The 15,949-nt window shown below is 37.6% G+C and overlaps 3 protein-coding genes across 3 annotated transcripts; 1 reads left to right on the forward strand and 2 right to left on the reverse strand.

Moving 5' to 3' along the window:
* Window positions 1–1,476: 1,476 nt before the first annotated feature.
* LOC110888633 lies at window positions 1,477–2,262 on the reverse strand. The gene has a single exon (XM_022136149.1). It carries the CDS (start codon window positions 2,260–2,262, stop codon window positions 1,477–1,479), a length of 786 nt encoding a protein of 261 aa, XP_021991841.1.
* Window positions 2,263–7,149: 4,887 nt separating this feature from the next.
* Window positions 7,150–9,859, forward strand: LOC110890844 (protein ECERIFERUM 26-like). The gene is made up of 2 exons (XM_022138490.2): window positions 7,150–7,740; window positions 8,844–9,859. Exons 1-2 carry the CDS (start codon window positions 7,312–7,314, stop codon window positions 9,705–9,707), a joined length of 1,293 nt encoding a protein of 430 aa, XP_021994182.1. The 5' UTR covers window positions 7,150–7,311; the 3' UTR covers window positions 9,708–9,859.
* A 146-nt stretch (window positions 9,860–10,005) lies between these two features.
* LOC110890843 (cylicin-1) lies at window positions 10,006–15,260 on the reverse strand. The gene is made up of 3 exons (XM_022138488.2): window positions 14,280–15,260; window positions 12,094–12,829; window positions 10,006–11,148 (listed from the first exon to the last, which is right to left on the reverse strand). Exons 1-3 carry the CDS (start codon window positions 14,355–14,357, stop codon window positions 10,529–10,531), a joined length of 1,434 nt encoding a protein of 477 aa, XP_021994180.1. The 5' UTR covers window positions 14,358–15,260; the 3' UTR covers window positions 10,006–10,528.
* Window positions 15,261–15,949: the final 689 nt, after the last annotated feature.

Consider the following 15,949-nt stretch of genomic DNA (forward strand, 5'->3'; position numbering starts at 1 on the left):
TTGTGATGGCTTACTTTGGTTTGACTGGCCAACGAGAGAACATATTGGTTTTTTTTGTTTTTTAATGATTGGAAGGGGCATTATTAGGCATTATTCCCACTACGCCACTTTTGCAATAACGCCCCATGCTGACTGGAATGACACGTGTCGGATAATGCCCCATGGTGGGGGCATTATTTTTCTTAACCACTACGGGTGGTCTAAGATCACCTATTATTAGTAATAATTTATTACTAAAGTCATAAATCGGTTAAAACATTATGGTTAGGTGGTGTGCTTCGCAACTAAAAGTTTAGAAATTCAAATACCAAAGCGTGTAGGTATTGGTGTATTTAACCAAGAAAATCTAGAAACCGTTGTTAAATAAAAGTTAGAAGTTAGATAACGTTTAAGTTGTTGATATATGATTTGGTGTATGTTTCTAACATCAATTTTTTATAACTAAATTACACTAACATTACACTTGCAAAGATTTAAAGTCGCACCACTATTTTGACGACATATATTACATCACTAAACCACTAAGTCATAGGTATTTGGTGTATATAATAGTAGAGCTTTAGTGTCACACGTTCAAATTTTATTGTCACTTGTCTTCATTCAAAGTAATTTATTGGGCGTGTAATTGAGTCAGTTTGTTTGTACGGTACTTGAGATACAAGCTTGAATCAAATTGAACTCAAGCTTAAATTGGAGCTAATTTAATAAAGAAGCTCGGACCAATCTAAGATTGATTAGGCTCTCGAAGCTAAACTAGCATATTGTTATAATACTTATATAACATGTAATTATAATATATGCATAATGTTCATCAGAAAACTCCCTTTCCTAAGAAAATAAAATTTTCATAATGCAATATATAATGCACAATATATAAGAGGCATGATAGTTCTTATGAAACAATAATTTGTCTTGGCCACGACATTTAGGATTTTCCTAGGATATTACAATGGGATTTACCAAAAATCTCTCCTTGTCACGGAAAAAAAAAATCGTACATCTAGAATGGGTGATAAGAAATCTATGTTGTCTTTGAAGAGTACCTCATTGATTATACTCACATATCTTCTTGTTTAGAATATCAAAGTCGTCATTATATCTTGAAAAAAAACAAACATATCTAAAACCTGTACCTAAAGTACTGTTAATGTTAATCTTTAATATACATGTTACTATATTTACAAGATAGCTTTTTTAGTAATTTATAGACTTATTTATACAAATTGTATATGTAATTTCAAGATAGTTTTTTAGTAATTAATAGACTTATTTATACAAATTGTGTCTGTAATTTCGTCCAAGTATCACATTTGGGGTCTAATTCTTAAAGGTTGTAATATGTTTGGGTCCACCACTAACTTTTGTTAGAATCTAGTTAAACGTTTGTTTTTTTTTTTTTTTTTTTTGAAAGGAAACTTTTATTCACACCGGCACACCCTCAAAACAAGGGCAGCCAACAACAAAAAACAAAACCGATTACATAAAAGAAAAAGAGAACCAATTCTCCCAAGAGACCTCCCTATCCTTAGATCTATTGCTATACCACAAGTACCCAAGCGCCTTAATATCTTGAACTATACTAGCGGCCGAACTATACTTATTAGAAAATCTTCTATCGTTCCTCGCTTTCCAAATACACCACCAACCGACCATGACAATACCCTTTAAAATATCTTTCGCTTTACCGCCCAAACCTGAGAAATCATGAACTTCCAGCAAATCTTCTAACGAAAAGGCGAAAATTGGGCTAATTTTACACCACCGGCTAACAAGAAACCAGACCTCCGAAGCCACCGCACAAGATCGGAAAAGATGATCCGCTGTTTCCTGACCATCACCACACAAAACACAGCTCTCGTCACCATTGAAACAGTTGCGTCTGGCCAGCGCATCGACCGTAGCAATCCGACCCATTTGAGCCCGCCAAGCCAAAATGTTGACTTTCTTCGGCACCCACTTGGACCATTTGAACACGTAATTACTGCTAAAATCAACATTGCTTCTCAGAAAACATTTAACAGCAGCAACCGAGAACATAGAAGCACTACCTCCTATCCAACACCACTTATCCTCACTGCACGAAAGCTTCAGCGGATTCAAAAGAGACAAGAAATCAGACCACTCACTCCTTTCAACATCCGAGATCAAGTTCCGAGACCACCTCCAGCACCCCGAAAACGACTGCAGCGGACTGTTATACCGAGAAGCAATCGAGCATGTTTTTTCAGCCTCAATACGAAAAAGATTCGGAAACCGATTCATCAGCGGAACATTGCACGCCCATGGATCGATCCAGAACCTTATCCGCTGACCATTACCAGCCATACCCTTTGAAATAGTGAAGCTTTCTACCCGCTTGCCCGCCACTCCAAAGAAAATTCCTAATGATAGCCTGCAATTTATTGACGACCAAAGCCGGCACTTTGAACAAAGAGAAATAGTAATTAGGCAAGCTCTCGAGGACCGATTTAATAAGAGTAACGCGGCCGCCAATAGATAGCGAAGAAGCCTTCCATAACGCGAGACGAGACTCGAAAATATCAAACATGAAATTCCAATTGGCGATACGACTCATTTTTGCACCCACTAAAATACCAAGATGAATAAAAGGAAAATTACCAACAGAACACTTCAAAACCGCTGCCATGTCTTCAATATCATCAGTTTCCACACCCACTCCAAAAAGATTAGACTTATTCATATTAATTTTTAAACCCGAACATATGTAAAAACATCTAAGCAACAACGCCACCTTTTTAATATTATTCCTACCCCATTCACCAATCAGAACACAGTCGTCAGCATACAAGAGGTGAGACAACATAGGACCCTCATTCGGGAGCGGAACACCCCTAAAAACCCCAACCCCACAAGCTTTCCTTATCATGCTAGAGAATGCTTCCATAACTAACAAGAATAGAAAAGGCGAGAGCGGATCCCCCTGGCGCATACCTTTATGGCACTGAAACTCGAAGGTAGGCGAGCCATTGACAAGCACCGAGGAGCGGGCCGAAGATAAAATGTCGTGTATCCAAACACACCATTTCGGAGGAAAACCCAACTGCTGCATGATCGACACAAGAAAACTCCAATTGACATTGTCGTATGCTTTTGCGAAATCTATTTTAAAAAGAAATAACTCTCTACTATTCTTCCTGGCCCACGCCAAAACTTCGTTTAAAATGAGAGGACCATCCAGGATGAGCCTGTCAGAGAGGAAAGCCGACTGGTTCTCGGATATGACAGAACCAATAACCACTTTCAGCCTATTCGCTAAAACTTTAGAGACCATTTTACTAATAATTCCCACCAGGTTTATAGGGCGATAATCACATAAGCCCCCCGGGTCCTTGACTTTAGGGATGAGAGTAATGAAAGATGATGTACAGCCCCTCGCAAAAGAACCCGTATCAAAAAATCGCTTAAAGATGTTGAAAAAATCCTCTTCAAACAAGCTCCAGAACCTTTTAAAAAACTTCATATTAAAACCATCCGGGCCAGGTGCCCGTTCACTCCCACAGTCAAAACAAGCTTGTTTGATCTCCTCTTTTGAGAACTCTTTGGACAGGAAGATGGCATCATTTTCAGACAGCACTTTATCAAAAGAGCACTCGAGGACGGGCCTATCCGGAAACTCTTCCTTGAAAATTTGGCTAAAAAAATTAAACACCAGCTTTTTGACCATCTTTGGCTTAGAGACCCATAAATCGTTCTCAAACAAACCCGGAATAGCATTTGAGGCCTTCCGCTTGTTAATTAAGCCATGAAAAAATTTTGTATTGTCGTCGCCATCCATAGCCCATCTGACTCTAGACCTTTGCTTCAAATCCTTAGCCTTGAAATACTCCGCCTCTAATAACTTTTTCTTACATTCCAAACGAACCCATTCTTCCTCCTCCGAAAGCTCTCTGACTTCCATTTCCTCATCTAACATTTCTAGCTCCGATTTAACGTTTACTTCCTCCTCACTCTCCTTGAGACGAATGCTGTCTCTCCATTCCTTAATTTTTGAGCGAAGATGTCTTAACTTTAGAATCAAAATCATATCCGGAGTTCCCTCGGCACGAAAATCAGATAAAGCCGATACCACCATGGAGGCAAAGTCCGGTCTATCGAGCCAGGAACTGAAAAAACGAAAAGGTTTCGCTCCATAATTAAGGTCTTTGATCACCAATAGAAGAGGACTGTGATCAGAATGCACCCTCGGCAAGGCTCTAACGTATGCCTCCGGCCACAAATTCTGGAAATTTTTACACGCCAATACCCTGTCAATCTTACTAAACTTCTTTCCGTTAACTCCCTCCACCATAAAGGTGAATTTACTGCCTTTTATATCAAAATCGCACAACTCGGCCTCATGAATGAAATGATTGAAATCTCTAGCACAACGGGATTTAAACCTAGAATTTTTTCACTCCTCAGGACAGCGCACTGCATTAAAATCCCCTACCACAACCCAAAGCCCATGCCTCCCCGATTTAGCAGCAAGGATACGATTCCACAAAGCCCGTTTATCCACAGACTTACATCCCTTGACTTTTTTAAAATTAATGACATTTATGTAATTTACTATATCAAAAAACAAGAACTGATGAATGAGTACCTCCATCCCTCAATCGTCGTTGAATCTAGTGTTATGCGATTGGTTACCGTTGGAAAATGAAACCCCACCAATGTGTGTATAAATATATGGGGAGGATCATAAAACTCTTTCTTCGTACCAAAAATCAAGAGAATTTTATCAAATGATTGATACTTGTGTTGAATTTGTTTTGGAATTTAGTGTTGGAGGTTTAGGGTTTAATTTATAGAACTTTATAAGGCTATACGGGGTGGTACGTTATACTCGATCCATCACGCGTGAAACAATCACACTACACCGCCGCTGGTTAATGTTTAACGCGTGAAGTTTGTAACGCGTTGAATGTTTCACGCGTTGAACTTTTGATAACTTCGAACGTTTGATTTTTTTGACCGTTTTAAAACGGTAACATTCTTTTAAAAAAAAAAAAAAAAGAAAAAAACTTTCAACCATTTATCTATTTATATCTCCATTTTAAACAATTTTACACACACCAATCTACATCTTTTAAACCCATTTCACACAATTTTTATATCTTTCTCAAATGGAATTCCCTACGGATTCGACGTTTTTGATGTCTAGTGACATCGATACCGAGTCGTCTTCCGACAACGAGACGCTAAAGTATTTTGCGTCGGTGTATAACGAGCTTGATGCCGAGTCGTCCCGCCCAAAGAAGAAGATGGTTGACCGTGATCCTATACGTGCCAACGAAGTTTTGATGAACGATTATTTTGTGGAAAATCCGCTCTACAATGCCGAAACGTTTAGAGATCGGTTTCGTTTACCCAAAGAATTATTTTTAAAGATTGTTGGAGACATCGAAGCAAGCGAGGAATGGTTTCAAGAAGGTTACGATGCGAGGGGCAAAGCAAGTTTCACGCCGATACAAAAATGCACGTCCGCCATTCGCCAACTAGCGACAGGTAACCCTCCCGATCAATATGATGAATACCTAGCTATGTCGGAAAGAACTTCACGTGAATGTTTGCAATTTTTTTGCAACGCGGTCATTAAGTTGTATGCTAAAGAGTTTTTACGTAAACCGACGAGCCACGACATCTTACGTATTTACGCCGCACACGAGGCTAGATGGCATTTTCCTGGGATGCTCGGTAGCATCGATTGTACACATATCGAGTGGAAAAATTGTCCAAGAGAGTTGCGAGGGGCGTATGTTAGGGGAGACATCAAAAGACCAACCATCATACTAGAAGCGGTGGCGTCGAATGATTTATGGGTTTGGCATTCGTATTTCGGTGTTCCAGATTCAAACAACGATATCAATGTGTTGCACACGTCGCCGTTGTTCCAAAGCGTAACGGATGGTACCGCACCTTCCTCTCCTTTCTATATTAGCGGTCGACATTACAGACGAGGCTTTTATCTTGTGGATGGTATCTACCCGTCTTGGTCTGTTTTTGTGAAAGCTCCTTCATTTCCTGTCGAGGCTAAAGAAAAGGCGTTCAAAAAATTGCAAGAATCGGCAAGAAAAGATGTTGAGAGGGCATTTGGTATTTTAAAGGGTAGATGGAGTATACTACACCGACCGGTTCGTGCGACGAGCAAGAAATCAATACATAGCATAGTGTATGCATGTATCATATTGCACAATATGCTGATCAAAGAAGACGGACGTGCAATATCCCCGGACTGGGTGCCGGATCCTCCTACACAAGTTCAAGTTCCACAAGATATCCATCTACAATTGCGTAACGAAGAACTCACTTTCGGTTAAGATTCGATTTAATCGAACTAGTAGGTTCTCTAGGTTTGGAGTTTGATGATTCGGACGAGGAGTAGGTTTTTTTTTTTAAATTGTATGTTTCTAGTATGTTAAATTGAAGTAGTGTGTTTTAAATTTAATGAAATTTTTAATTTTAGTGTGTTATTGTTAATTTCTAATTTAAAATAAAAAAATTAAAAAAAAAGTTAGTGAAATTTATAATTTGGTTTTAAAATAAAATTAAAATTTTCTAATTTTAAAATGAAAATTAAAAAAATTTGGGAGTGATAGAATTCCATCACTAGTGATACCACCCCGCCTACATTTCTATCACTAGTGATAGAATATTGGGTGATGACATGGCATGATTTGATTGGATAGTGGGAGTGATAGAAACTATCACTAGTGAACCACCCCTCCTCCCCTAATAAAGTCAAACAAACATTCACTCCGTACTCGTACTCTCCTAACGTATTTGATGCATATTAAGATATGCTTTGATCAACAAGTTAATACATTTAAATTAGAATAATCAACAAGATAAGGTAATATGTTAGAGAGAGAGAGAAAATTGCTGGAATTCAAATTTACTCTTACAATGTTAATAAAATCTTGTTGCCATTGAGGCTTTGGCCCAGTGGTGTTTAGATAAGATGGGATTATGGGTTTAATACGCGAATAGTGTAACATTTAGCCCGTTAAAAAAACGAAAAATAAAATAAAATCTTGCTAAAATCTGATATCCTAGCTGTGAAAATTGGAATAAGCAAAATACATCTCTCACATGGCACATGCACACTATTTATGGAATTTAAGTTCTAGTCATGTCGTCCAACGTACATCATTAATCGTTTACTTACTACAATAGTACAATATGGAATACGCTTAGTGATAGAACTGAATGATAAAAACTTAGACCCCTATTATAAACACACTCCATGTCCCCCTAACAAGTCACCCAAAGTTTATTTTCAAGAAAAAAAAAAAAAAAAAAAAAACAAATATGGTGTCATCCGAACAGCAGAACTCCATTTACGGCATCAAAATCTCCACGGTCTCAGCCGGATATGTATCCGGTCACAACACAATTCAGGAGCTAACTGCAATGGACCTAGCCATGAAGCTTCACTATCTCCGGTTTGTCTACTACTTCAAGGCACCAACATTTGATGGTTTTACCATCTTGAAGATTAAAGAAACTATGTTCAATTGGCTAAACCATGCCTACATCCCTTGTGGTCGGCTTAGGAGGGCGGATTCTGGTCGGTCATGTATCAAATGCAATGATGGTGGGGTGCGCATCATCGAGGCTAAGTGTCGTCTCAGCCTCGATGAATGGCTTGAATCTGGAAATGATTCAAGGCACAAGCTTCTTGTTCCTAACCAAGTTCTTGGCCCTGATTTGGCCTTCTCACCTTTGGTTTTGATACAGGTTTGCTTGCTAATCTTTTTTTTTATTTAACATTGTTTGTGTACTTTTCTTAGTACTAGCTTATAGCTAATCAACATTGAAAGTATCATATAGCTAGTATTAGACATTTCTTGAGTACTACTAGTAGCCTCATTAATGTTGTAGTCACAAAAAGAAAAAGTTTGTACTTCTTTGAATAGAATAGATCCTTTTGTAATTTGATCATTACTAATAGATTCGAGCTGAGGGTCTCACTGGAAGCAGTTCTATACTCCTACAGGGTAGAGGTAAGGTTGTCTACATCTTACCCTCCTCAGACCCTATCTTAGTTTTGCTATTGGTGGGATTTACTGAGTGCGATGATAATGATCATTACTAATAGATCTTTTTAGAATTTGTATTTTTTTGTAATTTGATCTTTTTTATTTCTTTGTGAGTGCGATGATAATGATCATTACTAATATATCTTTTTAGAATTTGTAATTTTTTTGTAATTTGATCTTTTTTATTTCTTTGGAAACTAGATACTTCTTTGTATTACTATGCCACATAAACTACTTTATTTGACCATTCAGTTAGAGATGCACAAATCGGGTATTGGGCCGTACCCGGTTTTGCGTCGAAACCGGCTACAAGTGTGGTTAACAAGGTCAAAAACCAGCTATGAAACTAGATTTTGGTTCCGGTTCCGGGTTTTGACCGGTTCTTAACCGGGTTGGAACCGCTTTCAAACCATATGGCATGGAACCAACGTATACTCGGCAGGTAGGGTCGGGTATGGGACCAGGCACGCTATACGCTTTAAAAATAAAAATAAAAATAAAAAACCCGGTTTCAAGTTTTTTGTCGTATCAAGCTCCGTACCCGGTTTTTTTCTCTACACTCCATACATATTTGGTTTCATTATATTAATTCCTTGCCAAAAACATATCTGACTGTTAAAAATAAAATCAGGTACATACTTGAATTTATTATTTTCGTTTATAACATGTTGACATCACAACAAGAATGTGTACAAAGGAAATTCAATTATGCACTAAATAACATATGCATTTATCTCGAAAATCTGTTACTTTCAACTACATTTTTCTTGCTTTTTAAATTTCGAAGGGTGTTTTGTGCAGTTAACAGATTTTAAATGTGGTGGCAAATCCGTTGGTATGAGTTGGGCCCATGTCCTTGGAGACGCTTTTTCGGCTGTGGGCTTCATCAACTTATGGGCCCAAGTCATTGCAGGCCATTACCCGGCCCAACCACTCACTAAACCCCAACAACAAAACCACACCTTTGATTTCCAAAACCCAAGCCCAGATCCACTCTCCACAAAACGGGTTGGCCCGGTTGGAGACCTTTGGTCTACTTCAAATAACTCCAAGATGGAACCATTTTCATTTTATCTCTCACCATCCGAGTTGACTCGGTTACAAGCACAAATCAGTGGAGAGAAAGCTGATGAACAAATTCCGGTGTTTGAATGTATTTGTGTTGTAATTTGGCAATGTTTGGCGAAAGTTAAAGATGGGCCGGGACCAAAAGTCGTGACCATATGTCGAAATGACTTGAAAACCAGAGATAACGGAATCATCACGAATGAAAGACAAACCATTGGTTTGGTCAAAACAGATATATCTGTAGGTAAACAGACACCAACGGAACTCGGGTCCCTACTTATGAACAAAGTAGACGATGAACGACTGAAGATTGAAGAATCGATGGCGAGAGATGACGCGCTTCCAGATTTTCTCATTTACGGAGCGAATTTGACTTTTGTTGATTTGAGTGACGCCCCGTTTTATAATATGGAGGCGAGGGGACAAAAGCCAGTTTATGTCAACTGTTTTATCGATAACATTGCAGATGAAGGAGTCGTTTTGGTTCTTCCAACACCAAATGGTTGTTCCGAAGGAAGGATAGTAAGTCTGACATTACCGGAGAATCAAGTGGCTAAGCTTAAATCGGTGCTTAAAGAAGATTGGTGTATCGCGTAGGCACGGTTATGATTGGATGCATTTGCTTTAATTGTCTTGTTTTGTGATAATAAATCTTGCTTAGGATAACGTATTATGGTTGCTTGTTTACTAAATTATTGATTTATGTTATTGGTTTGTATGTTTTTTAAACGAAAATGGTCGTTATCGCCTCCCAAAATCACAAGTTGTTTGCTCACATATGAACGCAAATGTAGCTTGTAATCAATTCCTTCATAACTAACCATTGACGGCGACTTCAATGAAGATTTTCCAGCCAAACAACTTTTGCATACCACTTACATACCGCGACCAGATATCATAAAGTAACAAGTCTTACATAAATAATATACAAATTGTTACGAGTTACCTTTGTGACTCGACCTGACCTGACCGTTTGTTTCATCACCTATACATGAGCCCAATAAGACTCATATATGCAAGCAAACAGTTTCAGAATGGATTTCACCCCTAAACACCCCCCCCCCCCCCTTCCTGTGCATTTCATGTAAATAGTTTGTATATCACAAATCAAAAATGGTGGTGAAGTTATAACACCTCAAACCAAGTTTCTTTTACACTCTCAAGTTAGAAAACTGCATCTCAGCATTCACCTAAACATTGCAGCATCTTCTTCAACCCATTTTAACTCAAAACCCTTCATGGAAATATTCCATTTTCGAACAATTAGTTGCCATATTCGACTCGGGTCCGCATAATTTCTCCAAATCTGATCAACCCCGGTTCACAATAGCGTCAAGCAGTCTCATTAAAAGGGTCACATCTCAGGAGCTCGACAGTCAACCCCGCATTATCATTGTGTTTTTGCTCAATAAAACCAATTAGTAGGGAATAACATACGGTAAAGCACAAATATCAACCGATTCTATGTGCTTAGCTTCAGACCATACCTGGACCTCGAGGTCGTCGAGTGATAGTTTCTTAGATGTGGGCCCGGCTTTGCTGCTAAGTAACCATTCTTGGTCATCAAGACCGCACCACTGGTCTGGTTTTGGCACCGAGAGTATTTGGTTCAAGTATCTGGTATCCGGGTGTGGCGGTTTCGGTTTCTTTTTGGGGGTAGGCAACGGTGGCGGTGTCACCTTGTTAACAACCGCAGGCGGCGGTTTAGGTTGGGGTGTAATAGGATTTGGGATTGAAGGTGGCGGTTTAGTTGTAGTGACAAGCGGCGATTGGGCGGGAACATGGTTTGTAATTACAGGTGGCAATTTTATCGGAGAGGGTTTGGACGGAACGTTATGAGCAACGGGGTTTGGTGGCTTTTTAGCAGGATGTGAAACCGGTTGAGAAGTTGTCATGCCGTTGACTCTTTGACCACCGTTACTACCAATCTTCAAACTACTCTGTGGACCCGGGCTTTGGGAAAAGTATTTCCTTCCGTTTTCTGGGGAGATATTAGAGGCGGGCCGGGCCATCTTGTTGGGCCTGAGTTCGTTGTTCTCTGTAACGTAATTCAATAATCAGGTCCAGACTACCAGAATATGAAGATTTGAATAGCGTAAAACTATATGAATTTATATTACTTAGCTTTGCATAATAGGGAAATAAAACGAAATCCCAGTGTGCACAAAGGGGCTCATCAGAAAAAATAAATAATAATAATAATAATAATAATATTTTTTTATGAATTAGTGGTAATGTTACATCATACAAGGTTCCGCTACTCTAATAGATATTCACACAAAAAAAGAGGGGACAATTTCGACCCAATTACTTAGAAATGGACAAACTCAGGTTATCTTTAATTTCAAACGGGTCAAATCGGTGAAACAAAAAAAATCATTAGCAAGAAATGAAACGGGTCAAACGGGTCAGAAGTTGCTCGAAGTGCATCTATAATGTATACAGCCTCCAATGACGCTATATTCAATATTTATAGTATTAATGTAAGAAAATTTTTATGTAAAAATATTGAAACATAAATTATTTTCAAAAAAATAATAATAATAAATAAACTGAGGCTGGTTAACGTACAAGACCACCTTATCGTGCGATGCGTACGTGAGCATCTCAACCGCACATCTGATCTAATCTAGGCCTTCAATTGAACGCAGTGGCACAATAGGAATTAACTTTGCATAATTACGCATGCGTTGGGTCAAACCCTGATTACGCACGTTATTTGCATATTTTTCGCATGGGTTGGGTTAACCCTAATTACGCACGTTATTTGCATAATTGCGCACGTTATATTGGTGGTCACGTACCGTCGCATGAAACCTTTCACATAAAAAAATCAAAAAAAAAAAAAACAAAAAATAAAGTGTTTGTGGATTGACTTAACCAGTTAACGCAATGAAGTGTCAACAAGGGCCCATTTTGAGTTTTTACCCGACCCGTCCATTTTTTTCAAAAAACCGTAAGTTAAGAAAGCAAGAAAACTAACCATGAGAAGCACCATTTGTCTCTATATCTTTCCTTTTCTTTAAACTTCCTTCACTACCAACACTTGAAAAACCGTTATCCAACGAATATGTCGACGAGTTATTAGCACCAGCAACCAAATCACTGTTCATAATATGTTTGTTTTTAGCCCTCTCCGCTTTCTTCTGCTCACTATTTTCCTTTAATTTCTCCAACTTTTTCTCTTGTTTTTGTTTGTCCCGATCTTCGATTTTCCGTTTATCTACCCGCTTATCATCGCTTCCTTTCTCTTGCATTTTCTCGATCCGTCTATAATCCAAAGGCGGTGGTGTTGAACCGTTAATCCTACTCGGAACCGCCACATTGCCGCTAAAGCCCACCGCATCCATCGCCACTTGCCGCCCATCCGTCTTTTGCGTTTCAAATTTATTAACATTATAATTTTTGGTATCCCCGACCTTAATCTTGTTTTTAAACGAATCTCCGTTTTGGAGGGGAAACGGTGTTGACGGTTTCTTGTCATTTGCGGAATTGTTCGGATGAAGTATTTGACCGTTATACCCCTTGGATTGCGCGTATGTATTTGTGTCGTCATGGGTACTGGTTTCGCTCTTTTCCTTGTCTTTCTTCTTGTCACGGTGTTTATCTTTTTTCTCTTTGTGTTTCCCGCCGCTTATGTTTTTTTCCTTTTTTTCTTTACCGTCTTTTTTCTCTTTATCTTTTTTATCCTTCTTGTGTTTCTTCTCTCTTCGCTTTTCCTGAAATAAATAAAGTAACAATATTACTTAAGGAAAAATGGAAATCACAAAAGGGATACATTAAATAAACACATACAATGTTCAATTAAGAAGTTAATTTGTAAAATTCAATCTCAAGTTTAAGTCAATGATTCAAACGGTTCGGATCAATTGTCATCTTACGACCCCACCCAGACAGAAGATCGTATCGTGAACACCAAAGGTCAACTTGCATTACTAAATCCATTCATTAATCATCTAACCACATAAGGTTTCATTCATTGATATCCTACTATAATATGCAAGGGCATTTCGGGAATTAACTATACATACGAATATGCACCGATCTTTTCTTTATTTATGTGTGTTTGACAGGAGAGACATGAAGAGAAACTTTGTTGTGACGTTGAACGAAAACGGTGAAGTCAACATTTCCATTTTTAAAGAGGTTTCATCATTATTTCAAGCGAGTTTACCGTCATTAAAAAGTCAAACCTCACTTTCCAACGAGGATGATAATAGGATATCATCAAGAATCATATAGTGCCATATAATGACATCATTATCGATAACTACAAAGTGGTGACAACCAAAAATCTTTTTCATTCACACTTATAACACAAGTAAATATCCATCTTAACATCAACCATGATTTTAAAGTGTCGCATACACAAGTAATAAAGCAATACAAGGCTCCGGTTTAGCCATTGTCAAGTAAAGTAAACTCACACTTTCCATATGGGAACATCATAATAACATGATGAAACCTTATATTCACCGTTATAGTTTCTATACGTGCAAATTGTGTAACTGCGGATATATATATATTAACTAGTTTAATTGCATAAAAACAACATTCGCAAAAGGCTAAAACCGATTCACATAACGATTATTTCCTATCGTCTACAATCACCACTAACCAAATTACCAACGACAAAAGGGCATTACGAACACAATCACATAACTTAACTTAAACTCTAGCAACTTTCACGGATGATAATTTGACTCATCCAACATTTCGGTCGATATATCATTATATATTAAATTGGCAAGAACAGTCAAAAAGGTACCAAATTCCTCAACCATAGGCAGTCTAAATCTATGCAGTTAATATTGGTGGGATATCGGTTATCAGCCCTTAACAAAATATATGTGTCAAATATCAGTTCCGATATTATCGACAATATTGACCGATATGTGGACTCAAAGGAAGATTTCATGGCTTACGATTAGATCATGTTTCAAATACTGGCACTTTCGAGTTTTGATATCATTATTAATATTATATATGTTTTACGTTTTATATATGTACATATATAAATTCTGCATGATATTAAAATTACGGATATCCCACTGCGATAACCTATATCTCAAATATCGGCCCTTGACTGGTATTTGTGTTGCATAGGTCTAAATAACAAACAAATGACCATTTTGAAAAAGATTCACAACTATCTACTAGCAAAGTTACCTTCTTCAACAAGTCGGGATCATCCGTTATGAGCTTCTTTTCATATCCCGGTGGAGGAAACGGAAAGCACCGAGACATCACTCCAACTGAACAAACAATAACTACGAGAGCTATCACTAAACAAAATCTTTATGACCCCTTTAAAAATTAGTTGTCCCAACATAAAAGTGAACCATGAACTATTCTCGTCTCCATTAACCATGTCCTTCACTCATTTCAACGCTCAATATTCTTCTTCCATACGATTATTAACCGTACGACTAACACTAACACGCGGAATTCGCTCAATCTAAGCTACTCAAAAGATACTCTTGCAACCTCTGCATATGATCAACCAACAATCTGCTAATAATATCTCCATAAAGCAATAAAATTTAAGCTCTGAAAGCTCTAATTCTGCCAAAACAAGATCAATAACTTCTTACAATCATTGTTTACAGCAGTAATCACAAATCTTGATCCAAACCCTAATTCTCAAAACCCTCAAATGCAATCTCTTGAGTAACCGATCCGACCGAAAACCCGAAGAAAAAAACCCTCAAAAGGACACAATAATATCCTAAATATCAATCCACTAAGAATCCAAATAAAGCCCAGATAGCAAAGTTTCAAATTTCCAATCGAATAAAGTTTAAAATCCTCCACAACTATCTATCCCTTTCGAAAGGGAATCAAACAACAAATGAATTGTGAGTTTTGAGAGATAGATGAAGTTGCTAAATACAAAACCAACAAAATGATCTTCCGATTGGTTTTACTAATTACCGATTTACCTCGGTGGGTATAAACTGGACATTGTGTTGGGTATTGAAAGAAGATTCTGTGTCTAGAATATTAATCTGTTTTGTGGGTGAGATTAAGTTCTGTGAGTAGCATTTTTGATGGGGGTGAAGATGAGGGCCGAAACCCACATGGGTTTTTGAGAGAGAATTGGAAAGGGGTGAAGGTGAAGGTGAAGGTTGTGAATTTGTTCTCTCAGGCTCACAAACAGCCGTTTATACCCAACAAGTAGACTATAAAATGGGTCGACATCTCGGTCTGTATAATATTATTATTATTTTGTTAATTGTAACATGTTATTATGTAAACCCTAAATGTGTAAATTGAATTTATTGTTGCATTCACATCTTTTTTTCTTCCAATTATTAATATGTTCAAAAATCACTAAATTCTTTTTTTCTCTTTTATAATTAAATAATATTTTTATACCTTTATCAATACATTTTTATTTTTCTTCAATCACAGCCACTTTTAAAAACCCATAAAAATTTAATATGAATGAACAGTATCTCCCCAAAATACATGTGAAATATACATTTTCACTAGCTTCCACTGACAACCTTTTTTTTAAATATGGAGAATTCACTCACATAAAAATGTAGAATGGGATTAAATGCTCTTATGAGAGATTCTCCATTTCTATAATTATAGTAAAGTTAGCTACCTTTTTTTTCTTCTTTTCAATTGAATAATAAGTTTTTATCCTTTTGTCATTACTTTTTTTCTCTTCACCACTAACAACAACTTTCAAACAATTTAAAAAAGTTATACAGGATGAATACTCTCTTACAAAATTTGTAAGAGTTTCCCTCTCATCCCCTCACAACCACTCTATACAATATAGAGAACCTACTCACATAAATATGGAGGATCGAGTGTGAATACTCGTA

This window comes from Helianthus annuus, chromosome 11 (assembly GCF_002127325.2).
Source record: "Helianthus annuus cultivar XRQ/B chromosome 11, HanXRQr2.0-SUNRISE, whole genome shotgun sequence".
Lineage (NCBI taxonomy): Eukaryota > Viridiplantae > Streptophyta > Magnoliopsida > Asterales > Asteraceae > Helianthus > Helianthus annuus.

What these genes read in the sequence shown, in the direction of transcription:
- LOC110888633 (XM_022136149.1), bottom strand. Translation starts at nt 2,262, where the DNA reads ATGAATCGGTTTCCGAATCTTTTTCGTATTGAGGCTGAAAAAACATGC.
- LOC110890844 (XM_022138490.2), top strand. Translation starts at nt 7,312, where the DNA reads ATGGTGTCATCCGAACAGCAGAACTCCATTTACGGCATCAAAATCTCC. An exon ending in CACCTTTGGTTTTGATACAG is followed by an intron (nt 7,741 to 8,843) that starts GTTTGCTTGCTA and finishes TGTTTTGTGCAG; the next exon opens with TTAACAGATTTTAAATGTGG.
- LOC110890843 (XM_022138488.2), bottom strand. Translation starts at nt 14,357, where the DNA reads ATGTCTCGGTGCTTTCCGTTTCCTCCACCGGGATATGAAAAGAAGCTC. An exon ending in ATCCCGACTTGTTGAAGAAG is followed by an intron (nt 12,830 to 14,279) that starts GTAACTTTGCTA and finishes TATTTATTTCAG; the next exon opens with GAAAAGCGAAGAGAGAAGAA. An exon ending in GACAAATGGTGCTTCTCATG is followed by an intron (nt 11,149 to 12,093) that starts GTTAGTTTTCTT and finishes ATTACGTTACAG; the next exon opens with AGAACAACGAACTCAGGCCC.